At 41.7% G+C, this 26,453-nt stretch overlaps 2 protein-coding genes and 1 long non-coding RNA gene across 3 annotated transcripts in view; 2 read left to right on the top strand and 1 right to left on the bottom strand.

Annotated features, from left to right (window-relative positions):
* Positions 1-765: 765 nt before the first annotated feature.
* LOC141101504 (uncharacterized) lies at positions 766-9,519 on the bottom strand. The gene is made up of 2 exons (XR_012234988.1): positions 9,374-9,519; positions 766-4,132 (listed from the first exon to the last, which is right to left on the bottom strand). It is a non-coding gene; the product is annotated as an uncharacterized lncRNA (long non-coding RNA).
* A 5,347-nt stretch (positions 9,520-14,866) lies between these two features.
* Positions 14,867-15,312, top strand: LOC141101536 (oocyte zinc finger protein XlCOF8.4-like). The gene is made up of 2 exons (XM_073590661.1): positions 14,867-15,088; positions 15,172-15,312. The coding sequence occupies exons 1-2, from the start codon at positions 14,867-14,869 to the stop codon at positions 15,310-15,312; spliced, it is 363 nt and encodes a 120-aa protein (XP_073446762.1).
* Positions 15,313-22,211: 6,899 nt separating this feature from the next.
* The window catches only part of LOC141101537 (uncharacterized), a 56,819-nt gene continuing 52,577 nt past the window's right edge, over positions 22,212-26,453 (top strand). Inside the window, exon 1 of the mRNA XM_073590662.1 lies at positions 22,212-22,230. Within this exon, the coding sequence (XP_073446763.1) occupies positions 22,212-22,230 (19 nt within the window). The remainder of the gene's footprint in view (positions 22,231-26,453) is intronic.

The raw sequence follows: 26,453 nt of genomic DNA on the forward strand, positions 1-26,453 counted from the left end.
TGCACATAGCGGCGCTCCAGCCTGCCGTGTGTAGCCACAACGCTCATCTGATCGGTTTTGTTTTATTCTTTTGCTTGCTGTGTGAAACAATGTTTACATTTTGGAATATTGTGGATATTTTGATATTCAAATTTATTGATCCACTTCATGTGTTTGCATATAATTAATCCTAGTGATGTCACTGCGGGGGGAGTGAGGTTTTTTTTATTAGATGATTTGACAATAATATGCAATCCAACATACACAGAAACCATACATTCTATGCATATATCCAGACAATACAATGTTACTCTCATCCACTTTCACTTTAACCCTTTGAATGTTAAAATACTTCATTTGAACCATATACAGAACTAGCGATGAAACTATAAACAGATATTAAGACCTCAAGATCCCCAAGTTACAAGCTACCTCCTCAACCTTGTGCCATATTGTACCTTTACATGCCACCATTAATTGCCTGATCTCTGCTTGTGGATAGCTACATTCAATAAAAGTCCTCCATTTTTGAAAAATGTTTCCATATTCTTTTCTTTTTGGGATTCTGTATCTATTTTGTCCATCACCATTAGGGATTTTATAGCATCTATCAGTTCTGAAACACTCGGTGGTGTCTTCTCCAGCCAGTGTCTCAAGATACATTTCATAGCTGCCAGCAGAACAATATGTACGGCATCGGGAGCAGAACAATATGTACGTGTAGAAAAATATATATATATATATCTTCTTGCACGGTTGAGAATCAAAAGTAAAGGCAATGTTGAATTGAGGATAAAATAAATCTTGTTTTTAATTATTCATTTCAAAAAGTGATTACAAAAATGAAGAAAAGTAAGTTCATGACATGCAGTAATTATTTGAAGAGAAAACGAGCATTGTTCTTACATATAGTCTTGAGCAGCTGTCCGGGTGTTCGAGAGTCTCAAGGGATATGAGATCTCCTGAACAAGAGTTAGACTGGCTTTATATACTATTCTGACCTATAAACTACAACCACATATGGTGGCTTGCCACTATGTTCAGAAGTTCTTCCATATTAAGTGAACCCTAGTTATTTTAATAATATGCATACAGTTATTTATGCATTACCTTAGTCTGAGATATTTAAGCCTAAAGTCTGAGATCTTTAGAACCATTCATTATCTCTAAATAGTCACATTTTGACAGCTTTGACTATTTTGACCTATACATTTGACAAGAGAGACAGCTGTGTGAGCCAAGGAATCCAGAATAACTCAGTCACTCTCTAACCAGAGCCTCTGCTAGCTGGACTAGACTCTGTATATTTTTTATTATAGAAATACTGATATTTTACAATCCCCCCTGATTATGATTTGAGAAATATCATAATCAATCCTAACTCATTCTCTCACCATTCGTATCACATTCATTCTTTATTCTGAAAACCTTGTATCACCATCTGCCCTGAATGTCATCTGAATTTTCAAACCTATTGTAAAAACAAAAATTAGATCAGAGAGTTATATTTTTTTCGTTTTAACATCTCTTTTAAAATATCATCTTCCTTTTTCATTTCTATCTTTATATTCTTATAAATACTCCTAATTTTACACATAATAATTATTTGATATATTATACACAGCAAAACTATGATAAATAGAATAACAATCGGATTAGACAATACATTCCCTGCTGCCATTTTCGCTGAAGACTGTGACCAACTAGTTACAGATTTTCCTAAATTCCTCCACCAAGATGAGCCTGACATACTCGTCCATTCATGTTCAATATCATTTAGATTACCTTGTTCATGTCTAAATACAATTTCAGCTTCTTTTAATTGTTTTGTCAGCAGATTTAATAAACCCTTGTCTTTCTTTATTTCATTTGTCCACAAATCCCAAGGGAATTTATTGACTTGTGACAAATTGAACTGGATCGGAAGGATTTTCAGACGTCTTGAGCCTATTGACGTAATATTAATACTTCCTTCCTTCTTTGTGAGAGTTTTAACATTTCCCTCAATACAATATAAACCCATTGTCAGATTTTCGACATGTACACAAGATGAGAAGAATGCAGAAACTGCTTCTCTTCCTGACATGACTTGGAAACAAATCCTGTTAGCGCTTACTGGTGTCACCGGGTCATGTATCGTGTGGACATTCTCAACTCTGGCATGACAAGAAGTATGATTATGGAAACATGAATGATAAATGACTTTATCCTGTCCAGGTAGACACATTACCTTGGAAACAAAATTTAAGCATGACGAAATGTCTAATTGTTCAATGTTTGTACCATCAAATGCAAACTCTGTGTAGTGTAATTGATAATATAACAATTGTGTAGGGCTGACAGGAATTCCCAGAACACCTATAGGAACCAGGGTTTCTTCTCTTCCTGACACTGGAATCAGTGATGTTCCTACACAAATGTTCTGTTCACATCCTAACCACTTATTTACCCACAAATCTGTATGGTTTAACGCAGTTATATTCTATGGGCAAATTTCTTATTAGCCCTAAAGGGGTAATTCCACTTTGTAAGGCTTGTGCAATCATTTTCAGATTGGTGGAATATTCAATCTGAATTTCTAGACATGTTTTGGCCACTTGAGATTCCTGTTCACTTTCCATTAAAGCTAAAGTAGCATCCTGAAGATGTGATACAGAAAATCCCAATACAGTAGCAGTGTTCAAAACCATCTTTTCAAGGACTTGATTCAAGCTTTTCTGAATCTTTACCCCTTTTCCTCCAATATACCCAATATTTTCCAGATCTGATTTAAGTGTATGAATGTCCATAGTGTTAATTAAAACTTCCTACTGTTCCTAATCCCCCCAAAATACCTTCAAACACTCCCCTCTTACTTCTAACCTGTGTTGAAGTTCTTTTCCCAAACCATTGTTCTATTCCCATCTCCATGTTAGTGAGATGTGGTTGACACTGGGGATATCTAGAAGAGATTTTCCAGTTAGACATGTTAAAGGTCCATACCATGGTCAGAAACACTCCATCTCGTAACAGAGGTTTAGTTTGGAACTGATTGATCTGAAAAGGAGTAGATGGTTGAAATCTTGCCTGTGTGCATACATTATCTACTGCTGACCATATATTTACCTTTACATCTCTACATTGTTTGTAGTTATATTTCGTTACAACATTGGTAAAGTCCAGAATCCTTAGGAGATGGATTATCTACAGAAAAAATAAAATCCTTATTTAACCATCTCACGTTACCGGATTGACCTCTGTGTATAACATTTGTTGGACCATTTGAAAAACTTCCCAAAAATGATTTATCTTTGGTCCATATTAACAAAGATTCTGAAGGTAGCTCTAACCTCGTGCTGCATTTTAGTAATAAAGGAGACATATTTTCTTGACTATATACTGCTTGTGGTGTAACCCTTACTTCTGGAGCTATAGTATTTGAAACTGTAAAAACTACAGATACCTGTACTTGTACTGGTTCTCTGGTTATCTGAAAATTCCATGTTTTTACCCAATCCTCGTCTCCTTCTGTAATAGAAAGAAATGAAGGATCTAAAACTTTCCCAAAAAGTTGTGTCCTTAACCAAGCATCTGTTTTGGATGTTTCAACTTTCCCTTTTGCGATCACATCATTTGTAATGTCGCCTGACCACACAGCTCTCTCTTCACCTCTTATCTCTATATTCCAGAATAACACATCTGTAGGACTACATTCCCATGTGCCTGTCTTATTATTGTGTATATAATCTCCTTGTAACTGTGTGAACTTCGTCTTAGGTCCTGTGGCTGCGTGTAATATTATGTTAGTGTCATGTATGAAGTGTAGCTCAATACAGCATTTTGCACCAAAACCCATGCAAATGTTTCCAGTAATATCTACTGAATCGTCCGGTATGTCCTCATCTATTAAGCTTTGTAGATTCGTTCCTCTTGGTTTCCTTGGATGTAAAGTTCCTTTGAAAAGTTCCTTCACTTCACTAGTATTTGTTCCATGGTGTGAAATATCTTCAGCGTAGATCACAGTTGAAACAGTACAAAACAGCAGAAATGTGATTCCCATCAGATAGTAGCTTTTCCTGGGAAATGTCTTTTTCTCCTGAAGGATTGGTGTTGAATCCCTTCCATCAAGGACGTGGAGTTTCGTATTCCAGTTCTTATTGGAATCCATTTCTTCCTAAAAGAAATGCAGTATCATTATTTTGCAATATACAGTTTGCATTGATCAACATGTACCCACAATTTTTGTTGTCTGCGGGTATTTTTAACCACCTTAGATGCTCGTTGCACAAGTATCATCACTTGTCCCATGGTTTCGATAATTTCAAAGGGACCTTCCCAATTACTTTCCCAAGGTCCATTCTTCCTGAAAGTTTTAATCATCACTAGAGCCCCTTTCTTGAATTTGGATACATATGGTGGCTCCATTCTCTGCATTCTTGATGCAGCATGTGGAAGAATCGTTTTCAAATTTTCCTGTAACAATTGCAACCATTTGGACCTTGCAACAGCATCTTTTTGTGGTGTAGACAAAAATGGTTCATGAGGAAAAATCAATGGCATTTTTCTTCCTGTCATCAGTTCAAAAGGAGTAAACTGAGTTGTGGCAGAGGTTGTTCCTCTTACACTCAACAGTACAAAAGGTACTGCATCAACCCAAGTATTGCCTTTGTCCAATAACATCTTGGCAATTCTGGATTTTATTGTTCTATTCATCCTTTCCACAATACCAGCAGACTGTGGATGGTAGGGTACATGAAACTGCTGTCGTACCCCTAGAATAGCACAAACGGCTTGCATGATTTTTCCTGTAAAGTGACTTCCTCGATCAGAGGTGATCATTCTTGGGATCCCCAAGTACAAAAGACATGATTAACTAATGCTCTAGCTGTAGACAAAGCATCATCTTTCCTGACAGGTAAAATTTCAACCCACTTAGAAAAAACATCTACTACAACCAATGCATACCTGAGACCATTTTTACCTGATGGTAACGGTCCAATGTAGTCGATTTGCAACGTAGACCATGGACCATCTGCAGGTGCGATTCGGAGTAGTGGCGGTTTCTGTCCTTTTGGTCTTGGATTAATTTGGGCACAAATGAGACATGATTGAACAACACTTTGCACTGTCTCTTCCATCTTTTCCCAGTAAAATTTCTCTCTGAGAATGCCTAACAATTTTTGTTGGCCCAAATGACCCAAACTTTCATGATTGTATTTTGTGAACTCAACCTGTAGATGTCTTGGGACAACAGGACGCAACTCCCCGTTTAAGTCATGACACAAAACCCCATTTTCACAAACAAAGGGAGGTTTTGGATCAACCCGGGAAGCAACAAGAGATGAGTCTTTTTCTTGTTCTTCCGCAAAAGAAGGGATATGCGTGTCTGTTCTTTGAACTGCTGAAACCTCGAGAGGTTCAGGTTCAAACACCTCTTCTCCTGTCAGGGCTGCCTCTTTGGCTAGCATATCTGCGGTTGCATTTCCAACAGATAATTCATCATCAGATTTTTTATGGGCCGGAACCTTGACAATAGCAAAACCATTAGGGTTTTTTGATGCTATCCTGAAAATTGTCTTCAGTGTGTCACTGTGAACAAGAGTCTTATTAGATGAATCTACATAGCCTCTTTTTTCCCAAACTGACAAGTAATCTGTCAGTGATCTTACAACATAAGAGCTATCACTGTAGATCACAATGGGACACTGATCATCTGCTTCATTCAGCTGTAGTACCATTTTTACTGCTTCTAGCTCTGCTCTTTGAGCTGAAAAATGACTCGGTAATTTGTGCTTCACAACCTGTCCTCTTTTGGGATAAAAAATGGCATATCCTGAATAATAGTGCCCATCTGAATAGAATCTGGAACCATCTACAAAAATTGGTTTGTCTGTTACCTCTGCTTTCCGTCTGAAAAGTGATGGACTTGGATCCTGAAAAGACTGTAAACAATCATGAGTTTGTCCTTCATATTGCATCAGCTGAGGAAGAACATATTTGGCCTTGTAATCTACCTCAATTTGTTTGGGAGACAATGACAATAACCAATGAGCAAATCTCTGATGTGACACACCTGGGATATTATTCTCAAAGAGAAGTTTTAGTGTAGAATGAGGAGTTTGCAAAATGATTTTGTTGAACCCGACAATATGTTCGGTTGCTTTGACTGCAAAGTACACACCTACCAAGTGTCTTGCACAGGTCTCAAAACCTTTTTCAACAGGTGAGAGAAGTTTTGAAAAATAGCCCAAAATTCTCCACTCTTCCCCATGTAATTGCAGCAATACAGCAGAAACAGATGTTCCTGATGTATGCACTTGCAAAGCAAATGGAGCCGAAGGATCTACTGTGGACAAAGCAGGTGCATTTTGTAAATTCATTTTCAATTGTTCAAATGAGGTTTGCTGTTCATCACCCCAAGGACCAAAGTAATCACTGTTTTCACCTTTCAAAAGATCATATAAAGGTCTGGCCTTATCTGCAAAATTCTCAATGAAATCCCTTGAATAATTCATAAGACCTAAAAAATGTCTCAATGCCTTGTGTGATGTCGGAATTGGTAGGGAAGCAATTGCCTCAATTCTTTCCTGCAGTGGCTGCCTTTTTCCTGGACTCAACAGCACCCCTAAAAATCTGACCTCAGTCTGCATTAATTTGACCTTTTTGGTGTTCAATTTCAACCCTGCATCATGCAGCAACTCAAACAATTCTGTCAGAAGAGAAACATGTGTCTCTTTATCCTCTGTAGACAATAAAATATCATCCACATATTGCAGAATGCAATCAGGCCTCGAAAATCTGGATAATACCTTTGCCAATGCCTGATGAAAAACACTAGGTGACAAATGTGCTCCTTGAGGTAACCTGCAAAACAGATATTGCTCGTCCAAGAAAGTAAATGCAAACTTATACTGACAACTCTTTTCAAGAGGTATACTGAAAAAACCATTGCTAATGTCCAGTACAGAGAAGTATTTGGCCTTTGCATTTAACCTTGCCATCATGTCATGAGTATCTGCCACAATTGGTGCGACATTGGGTGTATGCTTATTGAACATCCGTAAATCCAATATCATTCGATAAGAACCATCAGATTTCAAAACACACCACAAAGGATTGTTACTTACAGAATTAGCCTTTCGGATAACACCTTGATCTAACAATTCCTGTATGATCTTTGACATAGAATCAATTGATTCTGGAGGCAATTTATACTGACGCTGTGGCGGGGGATCACGCCCCTCCACATTCACGATAACGTCCTTCATTGTTCCAACCTCATTCCTGAACTGAGCCCAAAGAGAAGGAAAAAGCTGTACAATTTCTGTCAATACCTCGTCATCATTAGTGTCAGGCCACAAATGGTCAGATGACACCACATCATTCAAGCAAATACTTCCAACATGGCTATAATCATTAGGATCAATGACTACCGGTTTACAACCATTGGAATCTTTCCAGATCACTTGATTTCCTAGGTCAACTACCCATCCGAATTTCTGCATAAAATCTGTGCCAAGTATATTTTCAGAATCACGACAATACCAGATGTCAATTTCTGTTTTGAAAGAACTAGGTATTTCCAAAATCACATTGGGAACTAAGGTCGCTTTAGTTCCACCTTTTCCACTGAAACCGACAATTGTACAAACTGGTGAATCTGGGTTTAGCTTCAAATCAAGGTTTGTAACACTTAACTGAGCTCCTGTGTCAATAAGAAATACAACATTCTGGCCTGCTAAACTTACTTTGATAAATGGTCTTCCACAGTCATCCAATGTAACTCGAGTCACAAATTCCAATGGATGTGGCACAGGAATAGTCTGTGATTGTCAGAAAGATGAAGGAGATGGGAGAAGACCAGTGTCCTTTTTAAAAGACCTTGGAATTCTATCCCTTGACTCTGTTTCCTTCACTGTCATTTCTCTGATCTGTCTGATTAATGGTGCATATGGTGACTGTGTTTGTCTGTTGGCAGTATGAGCAGGTGCAGATAATTGTAATGCAGGTGCGGAAGGTGTGGTGTATGATTTTGGCATGAGTCCGTTTTCCCTTCCAAGCTTACCTGTTCCTTGTGTACCCATCTCTGATTCTGCTCTCAAAAATTTCCTGCACTGCCACTTCAAGTGTCCAGGTATACCACAAAAATAACAATGGATATTGTTCCTTTGTGTAGTATTTTTACCTCTATGCTCAATGTGATCCCTGCTCTTGGAGATTACTGTGGCTCTAGGTTTCAGTTGACTGTCTTCCTTCTCATGAACTACCGCTATTTTAGCCTTGACCTGGTTTTGTTTCATGGATCTCCTTATTCTGTCAATAAAAACTGTTGCTTCTTGCAATGATGGCTGAGTGTTAGCCAATTGCACTGGGGCAGGATCTAAGTACTTGAACTTCTTTACAAAAAATTTGATCATGGATGCTGGCTCTTCGTGAGGCCCGAGATCCATTACCATCCTATAGGCCTGTTCAAACTTTACCAAAAAAGAGAATGGGTCTTCAGAAATATTTGTTTGTAAACTCCCTAAAATATCAACTGTAGGCATGTCTTCTCCAGTTGTAAACAATACTAATTGTCTAAGTCTGTCTTCTTTCGTACTATGTGCCATTTCATTCTCATCATTTAATCTGGGTGTGGTCTGTAATCTTTTTCCCATATGTGAAGGTAACCAAACTTTGAATATTTTATTCTTTTGCTCATCATTCAGATTGTATTTGTCTGTGTTTGATTCAAAAGTGTCCGCATTATAAAAGGCATCCATCTTATCATTGTAATTTGGAATGTCTTTTACAATTTTCATTAGCTGATCGTGTATTTTCAAATTAATGCGTGCTGCTCTGTCATGTAATTTTTTCCGTTGTAATTCTACTGCCTCTAATTCCTCTACTGAAGCATCTGGATCTTGCATATTTGGTACAAATGAAGAGGCAACAGCACTGTCCTCCTGTTTACCTGTTGATCTTGTGTTAGCAGAAACCCTTTTTATATCTTGTCGTAATTTAGACAATAACTCTGTCCTGGTATCTATTTGATCCTCCAATTGCTCTATGTGCTCTGACAAAATCAAACAATTTGGACAATCAAAGTAATCCCCGTCAGACTCTTGTGTGTCACCTGGTGTGTCAGTGTGATTAATGTCTTGTGTGACAATGCATGTTTTATAGGTGTTAGGTTCAGTTTTCTCAAAGACTAGGCTATTATACACATGAACTAGCTGCATAACATTCTGAAGTTTCCTTTGTAATTTTCTTACTGAGAAAAACCTTTTGTCAATTTTAACATTTTCTGCCTCACATTGATTATACAAACTAGACCATAATTGGGCATCCGTATGATTATGAACAAACTTGAAATCTATGTTACTTTTCTTAGCATAATCATGTATAAAATCCATTATATATTTTTTTTTCTCACCTATTGAGAGTCTTTCCCGTCAATGGATGGTCCTCTGTGTCCTTATGCAATCCTCAGATCTCCGTCTGGATGAGACGCATGCAGCTCTTTACGATCCTCACCCGTCGTCTCCAGGTTCAGTGTGATCCTTGTGCCGTGAAATAGTGGAATTCCTGAGTAGGCTTGTACAACAGGTGGTTTTTAGCAGAGTTCGTGCTCCCCCCTTGCACAATCGAGGAAGGAATGCCAACCAAAATTAGCACAAAAGATCAGGCTGGCTCAGGCTCGCCAAAATGTAGAAAAATATATATATATATATATATCTTCTTGCACGGTTGAGAATCAAAAGTAAAAGCAATGTTGAATTGAGGATAAAATAAATCTTGTTTTTAATTGTTCATTTCAAAAAGTGATTACAAAAATGAAGAAAAGTAAGTTCATGACATGCAATAATTATTTGAAGAGAAAACGAGCATTGTTCTTACATATAGTCTTGAGCAGCTGTGTTGTCCGGGTGTTCGAGAGTCTCAAGGGATATGAGATCTCCTGAACAAGAGTTAGGCCGGCTTTATATACTATTCTGACCTATAAACTACAACCACATATGGTGGCTTGCCACTATGTTCATAACTTCTTCCATATTAAGTGAACCCTAGTTATTTTAAACAATATGCATACAGTTATTTATGCATTACCTTAGTCTGAGATATTTAAGCCTAAAGTCTGAGATCTTTAGAACCATTCATTATCTCTAAATAGTCACATTTTGACAGCTTTGACTATTTTGACCTATACATTTGACAAGAGAGACAGCTGTGTGAGCCAAGGAATCCAGAATAGCTCAGTCACACTCTAACCAGAGCCTCTTAACTATTCTGTATGAGAGAATTAATACATATTATAGAAATACTGATATTTTACACCCCTAAACTTATAAAGTGCCTCCAATTGTTATATGATAGCCCTATCGCTTATGTAAAACTCCCGTCACCACATCCCCCTCCAATTAATATTCAGAGGGTACCAGGCAGGGCTGTCCTCTATCTCCGGATCTTTTTGCACTTGCAATGGAACCCATTGTTGAAGCAATAAGGAGAGATCAGAATATCCTGGGCCCTGAGAATAAGGGAGACCAATATAAAGTCAGCCTCTTTGCGGATGATCTCCTGCTAACATTAATAAGTCCCCACACTACACTCCCTCACTTGTTTTCCCTCCTTCACGAATTTGAGAAGATCTCAGGGTTAAAGATTAACATTGATAAATCCGAAGCATTATTTGTAAATTTTCCTAAGAGCAAACTAATATAGCCTCCCATTTTGGGTTTATACACAAAGAACATTATCTAACATATCTGGGTATCAACTTAACAGCCAACAGGTCACCTGTTTAGGTGGAATTACACTCCACTGATCCAAAACTTCCAGAGGGACCTGGATAGATGGGCTTCCTCAAAGTTATCCTGGCTCGGCAGAACACATGCACTAAAAATGGTGTCACTGCCTCGCTTCTTATATCTATTTAGGTCCCTCCCAATTATGGTACCAGCCAGAATGTTCACTCATTCACACTCTATGATGTCTAAGTTTCTTTGGCTCGGAAAACAACCCAGAATTGTGCAAAAACTTATGTTCCCTCACAGAAAAGAAGGGGGTTTATCCCTCCCTAATTTTACACTTTATTACAAGTCGGCACAGATTGCTCCATTAATAAGTGCGTGTTCATATCCCAATAGTCCGAGATGGGTTATTCTGGAATCATTTCTCTCCAAACCATTCTCTTTATCAGGCCTAATGTGGACCACAGACCGACTTCCACGGGGGTTAATGAATGTGGCTCTTTTTACTGTCCACTCGTTGCTTCTTTGGAGGAAAGTTTAAATATAACTTACAATCAAGCCCTTCTCCCCTGACTGCTATATTACAAAACCCCATGTTCCCGCCAGGCCTTGAGACACAAATTTTTTCTTGGTGGAAGCTGAAAGGTATTCATATACTTCAACATTTGTGTTCCCCATTTAATATCTTACTTGACAGACAGGAATTTGTTCAAAAATTTGAACCTCCAGCTAGGGAGGTAATACGACTGAACCAGATCTTCCACTTTGCAAAGCAGATCCTCCCGAGCGGTACTACTCTCAGGGCAATGAGTTTTGAAAATAAATGTCTAAATGACCCTTTGGGCAGGGGAACGATCTCATTGATCTACTATGCTAGAAATTCTCCACAAAATGATAAAAAATTGAAGTATATGTTACAGTGGGAGGAGGATTTGGGGTTTGAACAGTCAATTGATGAATGGTATCGTAGCTGTGACACCCTATCAGAAGGTAGTCACCAGACTTCCCTTGTGGAGACCTCCTTAAAACTATTGCACAGAGTCTATTATGTACAGGAAAAAATTCACAGCATTTTTCCTAAAATCTCGGGAGACTGTTTTGGGGCTGTGGAATATCTGGTGACATGAGACATATTTGATGGTCTTGTACGGTGGTTTCTGAGCTTTGGGAGAAGGTGAAGTGTCTGATAGCACAGATGTATGGTGGACCGGTTCTTCTGGAATCTTCTACCCTTTTACTGGGAACCAGGCCTTCCCGGCTTCCAGAAAGCTTTCAGAACCTGGTAAACTACTTATGTAGTAGTTTACTCTGTTCCCTCCTTCCAAATATTATTCTGAATCTGCACCCTACTATTCATTTGTCTCCACATCCTTCATGCACATGATAACTGTACTTGATACTTGTCTATTGCACTTAAACACACGGGCGGATGACCGGATCATGCAGCTTTATATGAAAATCCCTATTATAATTGCCAGACCTGAATTAACAAGCACTTCTCACCTACTGTGTCCCCCCATTTCCTTGTAGATTGTAAGCTTGCGAGCAGGGACCTCACTCCTAATGTCACTGTTTGAATTGTCTTAACTTGTATTGAATTTTTTGTCTGTACATGTCCCCGCTTAATTGTAAAGTGCTGCGTAATATGTTGGTGCTATATAAATAAAAATTATTATTATTATTATTATTATTATATGTATGGCCACTAAAATCCACATTGCGGCAAAGTGGAAGTTGCCCTCACTGTCAATATCTATGGTGAAAGAGAAGATGAACGACATTATGTTATTCTCATTTGTGGCTCCAGCGTTTCTTGTAGAATAAATCCCTTTCTCACACAGTCCTGTAGTAATGACTTTGTTCTCACGTTTTGTAGGAGGGTTCGTCTGACTCCATCTTATGTTATCAGTATAAGTGCGAGAGATGAGAAGACCGACGACCGCAGTTTTACCGTGTGTGTCCGGCGTCAGTTCTACAGGGTGAGATATGTGGGGTCTGTGACCGAAGCTGGGGGTATACGGATGTATACAGCATACACAGAGGGGTCTGTGACAGAAGCTGGGGTTATACGGGTGTATACAGCATACACAGGGGGGTCTGTGACCGAAGCTGGGGGTATACGGGTGTATACAGCATACACAGAGGGGTCTGCGACCAAAGCTGGGAGTACACAGAGGGGTCCACACAAACGCGGCTCCGCTCCGTACACCTCGTACACACACAGCGCTGCTCGGTACATCTCGTACACACACGGCTCCACAACTCCGTACACCTCGCGCACACGCAGCTCCACCACTCCGTACACCTCGCGCACACGCGGCTCCGGTCCGTACACCACGCGCACACGCGGCTCCGCTCCGTACACCTCGCACACACAGAGCTCCGCTCCGTACACCTCGCACACACAGAGCTCCGCTCCATATACCTCGCACACACAGAGCTCCGCTCCGTACACCTCGTACACACAGAGCTCCGCTCCGTTCACCTCGCACACACGCGGCTCCGCTCCGTTCACCTCGTACACACGCGGCTCCGCTCCGTTCACCTCGTACACACGCGGCTCCGCTCGGTACACCTCGTACACACGCGGCTTCGCTCCGTACACCTCGTACACACGCGACTCCGCTCCGTACACCTCGTACACACGCGGCTCCGCTCCGTACACCTCGTACACACGCGGCTCCGCTCCGTACACCTCGTACACACGCGGCTCTGCTCCGTACACCTCGTACACACGCGACTCCGCTCCGTACACCTCGTACACACGCGGCTCTGCTCCGTACACCTCGTACACACGCGACTCCGCTCCGTACACCTCGTACACACGCGGCTCTGCTCCGTACACCTCGTACACACGCGGCTCCGCTCCGTACACCTCGAACACACGCGGCTCCGCTCCGTACACCTCGTACACACGCGGCTCCGCTCCGTACACCTCGTACACACATGGCTCCGCTCCGTACACCTCGTACACACACGGCTCCGCTCCATACACCCTGTAAACCCCTCCTGACCCCACACAGAAACTTCCACTCATCCGGCACCATGACAACCAGCACAGCAGAGTCCTGCACACACTGAGGCCCCTGATCATGTGACCCCTGACTCCTCCCCTCCTGTGACCTCATCACAGGTCCTGTGCGCACAGAGCAGCCATATATGTGGCAGACCCTCCTGGACCTTCTGCTTTCTGGGATGGTTCCTCCTGTGAGTCCTATTAACCCTTTCGCCCCTGTGTTATTCTTTCCTTAGTTTCCCTGTCTCTGTGTTTCGGGTCGTTGTTCTGTTCGAAGACCCAGCCTCAACCCATCTTCAATGCTGTTACTGAGAGAAGGAGGTTGTTGGCCAAAATCTCCCGGTACATGACCCCATCCATCCTTCCTTCAATACGTTGCAGTTGTCCTGTCCCCTTTACAGAAACCCCCCCCCCAAAGTATGATGTTTCCCCCACTGTGTTCTTGGGGTTGTACCCATATATTACATATAGATAGAAGATTCCAGTGCGGGGAAGACGGGAAACCTTCATATAGACGGCCGGTGGGGATGGAGGCAGTGACCGACTCTGGCCACATCTGTCTCTAGAGCCGCAGTAGAAGATGAAGATGTCGTCCTCATCATGAAGGAGTTATTTCTCATGTCGCGTGTAATGAATATCTCCTGCAGTATTGCTAATGCCGATTCCAGTGTCGGTAATGAGACGAGAATTAGCGTTATGGAAGATGAGTCTATGAGGAACGTGTTCAGCTGCCGACTCCGAGGAGGAAACTGCTTGTTGTCTGTGGCCTAAATATATAGGTTTTATTAGTAGATGTCAGGGAAGAAAACTAAACCCTGTAAGATAATAAATCTCCTCATATGTTTCCCTTATTATCTCCAGTAATTGTATTATTACACAGGATTCTTATGATGTTACATCGGATCATCTTCTTCTCATTCAGGTCTCTACAATATCGGATCCTCTCAGTGAAGATCTTCTACAGAAGAGAATTTTCCTGATTTACCAATCAAAGATGGATATGGACAGAGACAAGATGGCGGAGAGGATGTTACACCTCACCCTAGAGATCCTCTTCCGTCTCACTGGAGAGGTGAGAGATTCTGATGACGTCACATTACATCATTCTTATCTATGGGAATAACAGATGGACAGAACTGGAGAGGTGAGGACTCTGGGAATGTCTGGAGTGAGATTTATTAATGTGTCTCTCCATAACCAGGATTACACAGTGGTGAAGAAGACCTCTAGTGATCGCTGTCAGGACCCTGTGTCTGAGGGATGGGGAAGACCCCTGAGCCCAATCACGGGGCCTCCACCTCACCCCCTGATCCATGAGGACATCAATGACCAGAAGATCCTAGAACTCATCTACAAGATGATTGAGCTGCTGACTGGAGAGGTGACACTGCTGGGAATGCTGGGACATTATACAGTAACGCTATGAAGGGATCGGGGGGATGACGGTATCATTGTATGTGTCAGGTTCCTATAAGGTGTCAGGATGTCACTGTCTATTTCTCCATGGAGGAGTGGGAGTATGTAGAAGGACACAGAGAGCTGTACAAGAACGTCATAATGGAGGTTCCCCAGCCCCTCACATCACCAGGTAATAGACAGGACTAAATACACCCGGCCTATAATTATCTGTATGTAGAGAATGAATTCAGTCCCTGTATGTGTTTCCTCCAGATCTATCCAGTAAGAGGACAACACCAGAGAGATGTCCCCGTCCTCTTCTTCTACAGGACTGTAACCAAGAAGATCCCAGTGCTCCTCAGGATCTTCAGGTAGATGGAGAGAAGGTGTCAGGAGATCTCCCCTATGATGTGTAGACGGCTGTGAAGGTCTTGTGCTCAGTCTTGTTTTATCCACCAGTATTCTATGTTTTATACTTGTGTAATGAGAGCGGTGGAGATGTCAGGATTAGAGCTGATCATAGATGGGACTTCTCCATCTGTCTGTGACTTTTACAATATTTGATTCAGGGTGAAGATCTGACCCATATTAATACTACAGAGACATATGTGAGGGGTGATGAGCGGTGTAAAGAGGAGATTCCCACATATGACTACCCAGGTGAGTAGTAACCACTGAATGCAGAGAAGTCACAGATTCCTCTCAGTCACCGGCTGTGGCTGCTTTATCGGTGGTGTAGTCCGGCCGTATTACCATGTTCACCATTTTGCCTCTAGATCACAACATTCTCCTCCACCCAAAACTGTTCAAATGACTTTGGGCATTGAAAGCCCTTTTCTATAGAACTTACAACTTGGAGGATCCACCTACCCCCTGGGATTAGTGTGAGGGTGATCCCTTAAAGCAAGATCTATATGATTGTTTGTACCTGACCCAATATAGGCTAAGTGCACACTTAAAGAGTCACACGGAACACAGAGTTAGATGTCTACTCCTTTCTCAGTAAAGGCTTGCACACAACTGAAGTTTATTCTCAAGACAAAGAGACAGGAAATGGGTGTCACACAATCTTCTGAGTAGCCAGTGTCAGTCTATGATAGGTCCATTTCAGCTTCACTTCCATATATGGTATCCAGTATCTCTGCTTCTGCATTCCAAGGATTCCTTCCAGGGTGTTGCCTGAAGACACGGACGCCATCTTGGTATAGAACTGACTTAGGCTAGTTTCACACTAGCGTTTCACTGACCTGCGTCGGTCTGCGCACGGCCGCCGCTAAGCTCCAACCCAGGCAGCACCTCCTCCCGGCCGCTCCACCTATGGGAGCAAGACGCTGCATGTGACCTGCGTACCCTATCTTTAGCATTGGGTACGCAGGCCGTGCGCAGGTATGCGTTTGCTGGCGCATGCGTCCTTTTAAGGGTGCGCCGCGCGCACCAAAATGCCACATGATCCAGGATAGGGCCAAGTCTGTGATGCCAAGAAATGAGAGAATCTGTAGCAGAAGGGACTGGTCCATGGTGTCGAAGGCAGAGGACAGAGTAGTGTCGCTTGCTCTTGGCAGTTAGTAAGTCGTAAGTGACTTTAGTTAGGGTAGTTTCAGTTGAGTGATGCGGTCGGAAGCCAGATTGTAACCGGTCAAAGAGGGAAAAGGAGGAGAGGTGGGAAGACAGTTCAAGATATACATGCTGTTCCAGTAGTTTTGAGGCGTAAGGGAGGAGAGATGTTGGGCGATAGTTAGACACAGAGGATGGGTCAAGGAGGGGCTTTTTGAGGATGGGTGTGATTGAGGCATGTTTGAAGGATGAGGGAAAGACACCATTTCTGTCCAATAACAGCAGAGTTTCCCTTTATCCTGACTTTTCAATTTGTATTAAAACCAACTAACTTCAAGGAGGATTGTGATAATCTCCAGGACAAACATTCCACCTGTGCCCTGATAGATCTCTAAGCTGTGCGTGGCTGAGGGCTGTAATATACATTTATTCCCGCCTGCAGGAGATGTGTTGGCTCCAGCCCTGGTGTCATGGATTCACGCCACGTCATGAATTACATTGTTTCTGATCCTAAGGAATTCAGATTACTGCACAATCTCTCCTGAAATGGGGAGCAATATTATTATCTCTAATCTTCTGCTCAGGATCCATAGTAGCTCCAATGGTCCACCATAAATGAGGGCAACTCTGGTTTACTGTTGTGTAATCTGTATTTGTAGTTTTCAGTTAATGAGATTCTCGTGCTCTGGGGCGGGGCTGTGGGCGGGGCTTTATGTGGTGCTCTGATTACATATTCATCTGTATTGGCTTATGACAGGTCGCTGACCCCTCACTGACCTACCCCCATTATTACATAATGCATATAATAGCATTGATATTATTGGTGATAATGCCTATAATATTGTGGCTATTGTGAGGCTTAGAAAAAAAATCACATCCAGCAAAATGTCACCAGCGGCCCCTGTGCAGTAGCCTCTGTCTCTTACTTATAGATGCTACTGTGCAGGAGCCGCCATCGCCGGTGACATTTTGCTGGATTTCATTTTTTTCTAAATCTCAAAATAGCCACGAGTCTAAACAGTGGAAATCCCCCAACAAGTGACCCCATTTTGAAATCTAACCCCCCCCAAGGAAATGTGTGGTGGGCACTTTGAACAACCAAGTTCTTCACAGAAGTTAATTACGTAGAGCCATGAAAATAAAAAATCATATTTTTTCCACAAAAAATGATCTTTTTGCCCTCCATTTTTTTTCAAAGTGTATCAGGAGAAATTGGATCCCAAAAGTTGTTGTGAAATTCAGCCTGAGTATGCTGACACCCCATATGTGGGGGTAAACCACTGTTTGGGTGCATGGCAGAGCTCCGAAGGGAATGAGAGCAATATTGGAGGCAGATTTTGCTGGAAGTGTTTGTGACATGTCACATTGTCAGAGCCCCTGAGGAGCCAGAACAGCATAAGCCCCAAAAGTGACTGCATTTTACCAAATACTTCCCTGAATGAATTCTTCTCGTGGTACAGTGAGCATACTGACACCACTGCTGTTCCATAGAAAATTATACCATTGGGCAGTGAAGAAGAAATAATTACATTTTTACCACTAAAATGTTGTTTTACCCCAGATTTTACATTGGAAAATAGGTAGATAGGTAAATGGTCACTACACCCATAGATGAATTCACAGAGGGGGGTCATTTCCCAAATGGGGTCACTTCAGGGGGGATTCTGCTGTTATGGTACTTTGGAGAGCCGCTAAGTGCCAGAACAACAGAATCCCCCCTAAAGTGACCCCGTTTTGGAAATGACACCCCTCTGGGAATTCATCTATGGACAGGGGGCGGCACGGTGGCTCACCAAGGACAACATCTGTAAGGAGTTTGTATGTTCTCCCCGTGTTTGCGTGGGTTTCCTCCTGGTCTCCGGTTTCCTCCCACATTCTAAAGACATACTGATAGGGAATTTAGATTGTGAGCCCCATCGGGGACAGTGATGATAATGTGTGCAAACTGTAAAGCGCTGCGGAATATGTTAGCACTATATAAAAATAAAGATTATTATTATAGTGACCACTTTCACTACATGGATGATTTCCAGAAACACATAGTGGAAGTTTCAGAGCAAAAATTGCAAAAATGTCATTGTAGTGCCCAATATATTGTGCCCAGCTTGTGTCTCTGGAGACCTCCCCCCACCTACCCCCGGAAATTGTTAAGTCAGCTCTACTCAAATGTGTCTGTCACTAAATAATCCAAATGCTTGAATGTCAAAACAGTTCAAAAACGTGGTTCTGTGTGGAAGATTGTAAAGCCGTCATGAAGGCATAATGCTGGCAATGATGGGCATTGTGGGTAATAATAGCGGGTATCATGCCTCATTCCTCTCTAGGAGCATACACGACATCTTCTCTGGGGGTTCTTTCTTGTTTCAGTTACTGGGATGAGTGCAATAAAATGTCGCTCAGTGAGTCTTCTGACATCTTCACATTCTAAAGGATTGGCGGGGACAAAATTATCAAAAACAAGATTTTCAGTGACCTTTTCCTGATAATCAAGGAAAGTATCTGCATTTCCGGCTTTTTTGTATAACACAAAAGAATTATATGTGGCCACCTGAAACAAATACATGACTAACTTGTTATACCAGATATATGATTTTCTTGACACCTGGTATGGCTGTAGAACCTGATCTGCAAGGTCCACACCCCCATATATTTGTTGTAGTCAGTGACAGACACAGGTTTTGGAGTAGTGGATCCCTGTTGGTCTGCAGTGGCCCTTGTGGCATCTGTGGGGATCGAGCTCAGGATAAAAATACTAAAGCCCTCGAAATCCACATCTCCATCTGACCCTGCACTTTCTTCGCTGTCAGAACATAAAAGTGCATAAGGCTACTTTCACACTTGCGTTTTTTTGCTGCGCGTTTTTTGCACACACAAACGCATGAAAAAATGCATCATGCGTTTGAGTGCGTTTTTTTGCAGGTTTTGGTGCATTTTATAGAAAAAAATGCATGAGTTTTTTTGCGCATAAGTGCGCATTGCAATGAGCACATATACGCACCCATAGACTTTAATAGATGTTTTGCTGTAAAAAAGCGCATTGCGTGCGTATGCGTTTTTTGGGGGCAAGTCGGACGCACAAAAAAATGTAACAGGATGCATTTTGTGCGCCCGAGCGCACACTGCAAAAAAACGCGTGCGCATATGTATGCACACCCATGTTAAAGTATAGGGGAAAAAACGCATGCGGTTTTTTTTGGGCTAAAAAGCAACGCAAAAAAATGCAAGTGTGAAACCAGCCTGAGCCTCCTCTGCACTATAATACTGACGGGCCATTTTATTCATTTTTATTTTTTTACCGGAAATAGAAAACTACGACGTGATTGACGTGACCAAATTATTGGGGAAGCAATTGAGAAAAGCCTAATTCTTTAGCCCCAACACTGACCCTAACTATAGCACTAACCCTAACCTGCCTTATCTGTATTGTTACTTTATAGCACAATCGCTGACTGACACAGCTGTTCCCAGCAGCACTTGTAACACTGTTTCTCCTCTAATCTCTCACTGACAGGAGATCTGAGGAGAAGCAGCGGTTTTTATGGGGTAGATCACCCGGGAAAGTTCACTGCTACAACAAACTCTCCAATGATTTGTCTCATTGGCTGGTGTGACGCTGACATCATCAGGACCTGAACCAATCAGGTCTCGATGAGGTCAGGGGTCACAGGAAGCGTTGTGCGCCAGAATCCCCTCTTTATAAGCAGGGCCAGTTTTAGGCAAAGTGGGGCCCTAGGCAAAGTGTAAAATGGGGCCCAAATGCTGACAGATGGCACATCACAGAGAAGCATTTTGGTTGTAGTTACATTCGCTGAGTTCAGGACGCTAAATGAGTGTGATCGTCAATATAGAAATCGTTCCACACTTGTTTCCCAGCCTCTTTCCACCATCTGAGAAAGAATGATGGGGACAGAACAATCACTATTAGATCAATCTGTCCCCAGACAGTATCATGTATGGCATCAGGCCGCACATCTACAGTTTACACCGGCGATTTGCTGCTGAGAACAATGGTTTTTGTTCCGGCTTAAACAATCCAATCACTCGATGAATATGCAGCATTTTGCTTGTTTAGTATAATACACCCCATAGTCCGCCATATATTATAATGTGCACCACAGTCTTCCATATTGTAAAATGCACACCCCATAGTCCTCCATATAGTATAATACACTCCCCATAGTCCTCCATATAGTATAATACACTCCCCATAGTCCTCCATATAGTATAATACACTCCCCATAGTCCTCCATATAGTATAATACACTCCTCATAGTCCTCCATATAGTATAATACACTCCTCATAGTCCTCCATATAGTATAATACACTCCCCATAGTCCTCCATATAGTATAATACACTCCCCATAGTCCTCCATATAGTATAATACACTCCCCATAGTCCTCCATATAGTATAATACACTCCCCATAGTCCTCCATATAGTATAATACACTCCCCATAGTCCTCCATATAGTATAATTCACTCCTCATAGTCCTCCATATAGTATAATACACTCCTCATAGTCCTCCATATAGTATAATACACTCCTCATAGTCCTCCATATAGTATAATACACTGCTCAGTCCTCCTCAGTCCTCATAGTGCCCCATATAGTATAATACACCACCATAGTCATCTATGTAGTACAATTCACTTCCATAGTATAATGCACCCCATAGTTCTTCATATAGCATAATGTATTCCCCATAGTCCTTGATACAGTGTAATGCAGCCCACATATAGTATAATGCAGCCACCCCATAGAGCATAATGCAGCCACCCCACAGAGTATAATGTAACCCCCCATAGAAAAAAAATGCAATCACCCCTCATAGAATATAAATATAATACAGCACCCCATAGAATATAATGTAGCCCCAAATAGAATATAATACAGCCCACCTCCCCATAGAATATAATGTAGGTCCTTCAAAGAGTATGATGCCATCCTCCCTCATAAAATCTAATACAACCCCAATAGAATATAATGTAGCCCCCCATAGAATATAAAACAGCCCTCCTCCATATAGTATATAATGTAGCCCCCCATAGTATATAACACAGCTTCCCCATAGATTAAAATATACCGCCCATAGTATATAACACAGCCTCCCCCCACAGAATATAATATACCCCCAATAATATATAACCCAGCCCACATATATAACCCAGCCCACATATATAACCCAGCCCACATAGTGTATAGCATAGGCCTCATAGTATATAGCACAGCCCGCATAGTATATAGCACAGCCCGCATAGTATATAGCACTGCCCATATAGCACAGCCCTCATAGTATATAGAACAGCCTGCATAGTATATAGCAAAGCCCCCATAGTATATAGCACAGCCAGCATAGTATATAGCACAGCCCGCATAGTATGTAACACAGCACGCACAGTATGTAACACAGCCCGCATAGTATATAGCACAGCCCACATCTTCCCCTCCCGAGAATGGCCCCAAAGTCCAGTAGTCACTGTTATAGTAAAAAAACACTATCCTCACCTCTCATGCCTGCGCTGCTCCTGGCTCTTGTCTCACCAGCTGCCGATGCACTGCCTGGCACACAGTGAGTGCGCGATGACATCATCGCGCACCCGCAGTGTCAGAGGCAGAGCGGGGAATGATGGGAGAGGGAGCATCAGCTAACACTCTCTCCTCCAGCATTGCTTAGAACTGTACCAACAGATGCCGGTATAGTTCAGTGTGGTGGTGGAGGGGGGTCAGTGCTGGCAGCTGGCGGGCTCCCCTGCCTCACAGGCCCCATTGCATCTGTGTGATGTGCTGCTAGCTGGGGGCCCCTGGGGGAACGGGGGCCCTAGGCAGATGCCTGGTCTGCCTGCCCCTAACGCCAGCCCTGGCTATAAGGTGCGTGGGGTTCCCGATCAGCACGATAGGCAACTGTTAGGTGGATTCATAACTGGCTTAGTGATCGGACCCAAAGAGTGGTCCTAAATGACTGCACATCCAGTTGGAAGAATGTCTCAAGTGGGGTACCACAGGGCTCTGTCCTGGGCCCTGTATTGTTCAACATCTTTATCAACTATTTAGATGAAGGAATTGAGGGTAAACTGATTAAATTTGCTGATGACACAAAGCTAGGAGGGATAGCTAATACTAGAGAAGAGAGAGAGAGGATTCAAAAAAATATAAATAAATTGGAGCAGTGGGCAGCAACTAACAGAATGGTTTTTAACAGGGAAAAATGCAAAGTACTACATCTGGGCAATAAAAATAAAAAAAGCATATACAGAATGGGAGGAATAGGGCTAAGCAACAGCTCATGTGAAAAAGTCTTGGGTATACTAATAGATCACAGACTGAATATGAGTCAACAGTGTGATGCAGCAGCAAAAAAGGCAAATGCAATTCTAGGATGTATTAACAGAAGCATACAGTCTAGATCACGTGAAGTCATTATTTCCCTCTACTCCTCTTTGGTCAGACCTCATCTGGAATATTGTGTCCAGTTTTGGGCACCACATTTTAAAAAAGACATCAACAAACTGGAGCAAGTTCAGAAAAGAGCGACCAGAATGGTGACCGGTCTGCAAACCCTGTCTTATGAGGAAAGGTTGCAGGATTTGGGAATGTTTAGCTTGCAAAAGAGAAGACTGAGAGGAGACTTAATAACTCTACAAATATCTCAAGGGCTGTCACATTGTAGAAGGATCAACTTTATTCTCATTTGCACAAGGAAAGACTAAAAGCAATGGGATGAAACTGAATGGGAGGAGACACAGATTAGATATTAGAAAAAACTTTTTGACAGAGTGATCAATGAGTGGAACAGGCTGCCACGAGAGGTGGTGGATCTAATCCTTATAAACAGGGAGGAAATGGTTGAGGAGGTAAAAGTGGCTGGAACCCTAGGAGGTAGCGACCATGCTATTTTAGAATTTTGGATAACTAGAGGAGGAAGACCTGTGAAGACTCAGACGTCAAGGTTAGATTTCAGAAAGGCAGATTTTAAGGGATTCAGAAAGATAATTGGAGGGATCCAATGACTGGATATCCTTAAAGACAAAAATGTCCAGGAAGGATGGGAAATCTTGAAAAATGAAATTCTCAAAGCACAGTTGTTAACAATTCCGAAAAGAGGGAAAAATAGGAAGCATTTAAGGAAACCAGGATGGATGAACACAGAACTTAAGCACATGCTAAAAAGGAAGAAAAAAATGTTTATAAAATGGAAAGAGGGAGGCATATCTAAAGAAGAATATAATGCTGTCTGCAGAACCTGCAGGGCACAAATCAGATTATTTAAAGCTGACAATGAATTGAGGCTTGCAAGAGATGTCAAAAGCAATAATAAAGGATTTTGGGGATATGTCAAAAGTAAAAGAAAAGTCAAAGATGCTATAGGATTTTTACAGGATGAAAATGATGAAATGGTAAGACAGGATGTTGAGAAGGCTGAACTTTTAAATTCCTATTTTGCATCTGTTTTCTCTCAGAAAGGAAATGTAACACCAACTGTTATTCACTGTCCTATTAAGGGAATAGAAGAATCCAGGATATCTATAAACAGAAAGATAGTGAGGAAACACTTAGCTAACCTAAATGAATTCAAGTCTCCAGGTCCAGATGAATTACACCCCAGAGTACTGAAGGAGATAGCACAAGAAATTTTTGAACCCCTCTCCATAATCTTTGAAAATTCTTGGAGAACAGGAGAAGTGCCAGAAGACTGGAGAAGAGCAAATGTTGTTCCTATCTTCAAAAAGGGGAAGAAGGTGAACCCAGGCAACTATAGGCCGGTGAGTCTGACTTCTATACCAGGAAAGATCTTTGAACAAATTATTAAACAACATGTATGTCAATACCTGGATAAGAATGAAGTGATTAAACAGAGTCAGCATGGGTTTGTAACTAATAAGTCATGTCAGACTAACTTAATTTCCTTCTATGATGGTATCACTGATTGGGTGGATCAAGGAAATGCTGTAGATATAGTATATCTTGACTTCAGCAAAGCATTTGACAAAGTCTCTCATACAATCCTTATTGAAAAAATGACTAAGTATGGAATGGACAAGGCAACTGTTAGGTGGATTCATAACTGGCTTAGTGATCGGACCCAAAGAGTGGTCGTAAATGGCTGCACATCCAGTTGGAAGAATGTCTCAAGTGGGGTACCACAGGGCTCTGTCCTGGGCCCTGTATTGTTCAACATCTTTATCAACGATTTAGATGAAGGAATTGAGGGTAAACTGATTAAATTTGCTGATGACACAAAGCTAGGAGGGATAGCTAATACTAGAGAAGAGAGAGAGAGGATTCAAAAAGATTTAAATAAACTGGAGAAGTGGGCAGCAACTAACAGAATGGTTTTTAACAGGGAGAAATGCAAAGTACTACATCTGGGCAATAAAAATGAAAAAAGCATATATAGAATGGGAGGAATAGGGCTAAGTGACAGCACATGTGAAAAAGACTTGGGTATACTAATAGATCACAGACTGAATATGAGTCAACAGTGTGATGCAGCAGCAAAAAAGGCAAATGCAATTCTAGGATGTATTAACAGAAGCATACAGTCTAGATCACGTGAAGTCATTATTTCCCTCTACTCCTCTTTGGTCAGACCTCATCTGGAATATTGTGTCCAGTTTTGGTCACCACATTTTAAAAAAGACATCAACAAACTGGAGCAAGTTCAGAAAAGAGCGACCAGAATGGTGACCGGTCTGCAAACCCTGTCTTATGAGGAAAGGTTGCAGGATTTGGGAATGTTTAGTTTGCAAAAGAGAAGACTGAGAGGAGACTTAATAGCTGTCTACAAATATCTAAAGGGCTGTCACATTGTAGAAGGATCAACTTTATTCTCATTTGCACAAGGAAAGACTAGAAGCAATGGGATGAAACTGAATGGGAGGAGACACAGATTAGATATTAGAAAAAACTTTTTGACAGTTAGAGTGATCAATGAGTGGAACAGGCTGCCACGAGAAGTTGTGAGTTCTCCTTCAATGGAAGTCTTCAAACAGAGGCTGGACAGACATCTGACTGGGATGATTTAGCGAATCCTGCTTTGAGCAGGGGGTTGGACCAGATGGCCCAGGAGGTCCCTTCCAACTCTACGATTCTATGATTCTATGATTCTATGAGTTCTCCTTCAATAGAAGTCTTTAAACAGAGGCTGGACAGACATCTGTCTGGAATGATTTAGCGAATCCTGCTTTGAGCAGGGGGTTGGACCAGATGGCCCAGGAGGTCACTTCCAACTCTACGATTCTATGATTCTATGAAACCTCCGACCATAGGCAAATGTCGGCTCTGCACAAAGCCCTGCTAGTGCTGACGTTTATCTACCGTTGGCAGTCATGAAGCGGTTAAGTTAAGGGTACCATCATTTCTGTCCAGGCCTATTTCATGAGTTTAATTTTTTTCATTCTGTGGAAGCAATGTCTGACTTTCATTTGTTCATTTTCATAGATTTTTGATTTATTATTACTTTTGTAAGATTCAAGTTATTTCTGTGACCATTGTGGGTTTTTCTGTAACTAAATGAGGGGTACCAGCAATTTAGACCACGTGTGTAGGAGGAGTGAATATTTTGACTCCACAGCCACTTCCCGGAAATTAACACGCAGTGGATGTTGGAGAGGGAAAATTACACATTTGCCATTTTATTACCCAGCACATAATGCCCAGATTGTGCTCCAGGAGACACCGCAAATTAAGTGGATTCTTCTCACTATAATATTGCTAAATACAGGGATCCTAAATGTTGTTTGCGCACACTGCAAGACTCCGAAGTGAGAGCGGATTTTGCCGGATTGGGTTATA

This window comes from Dendrobates tinctorius, unplaced genomic scaffold (assembly GCF_039654945.1).
Source record: "Dendrobates tinctorius isolate UK_male_01 unplaced genomic scaffold, ASM3965494v1 ptg000119l, whole genome shotgun sequence".
NCBI classification, from domain to species: Eukaryota; Metazoa; Chordata; class Amphibia; order Anura; family Dendrobatidae; genus Dendrobates; species Dendrobates tinctorius.

Bases quoted from the DNA above. Each gene is read 5' to 3' on its own strand.
- LOC141101536 (XM_073590661.1), top strand. From the start codon at position 14,867: ATGTCTGGAGTGAGATTTATTAATGTGTCTCTCCATAACCAGGATTAC. The intron at 15,089-15,171 runs GTGACACTGCTG...TGTATGTGTCAG, and splicing joins TTGAGCTGCTGACTGGAGAG to GTTCCTATAAGGTGTCAGGA.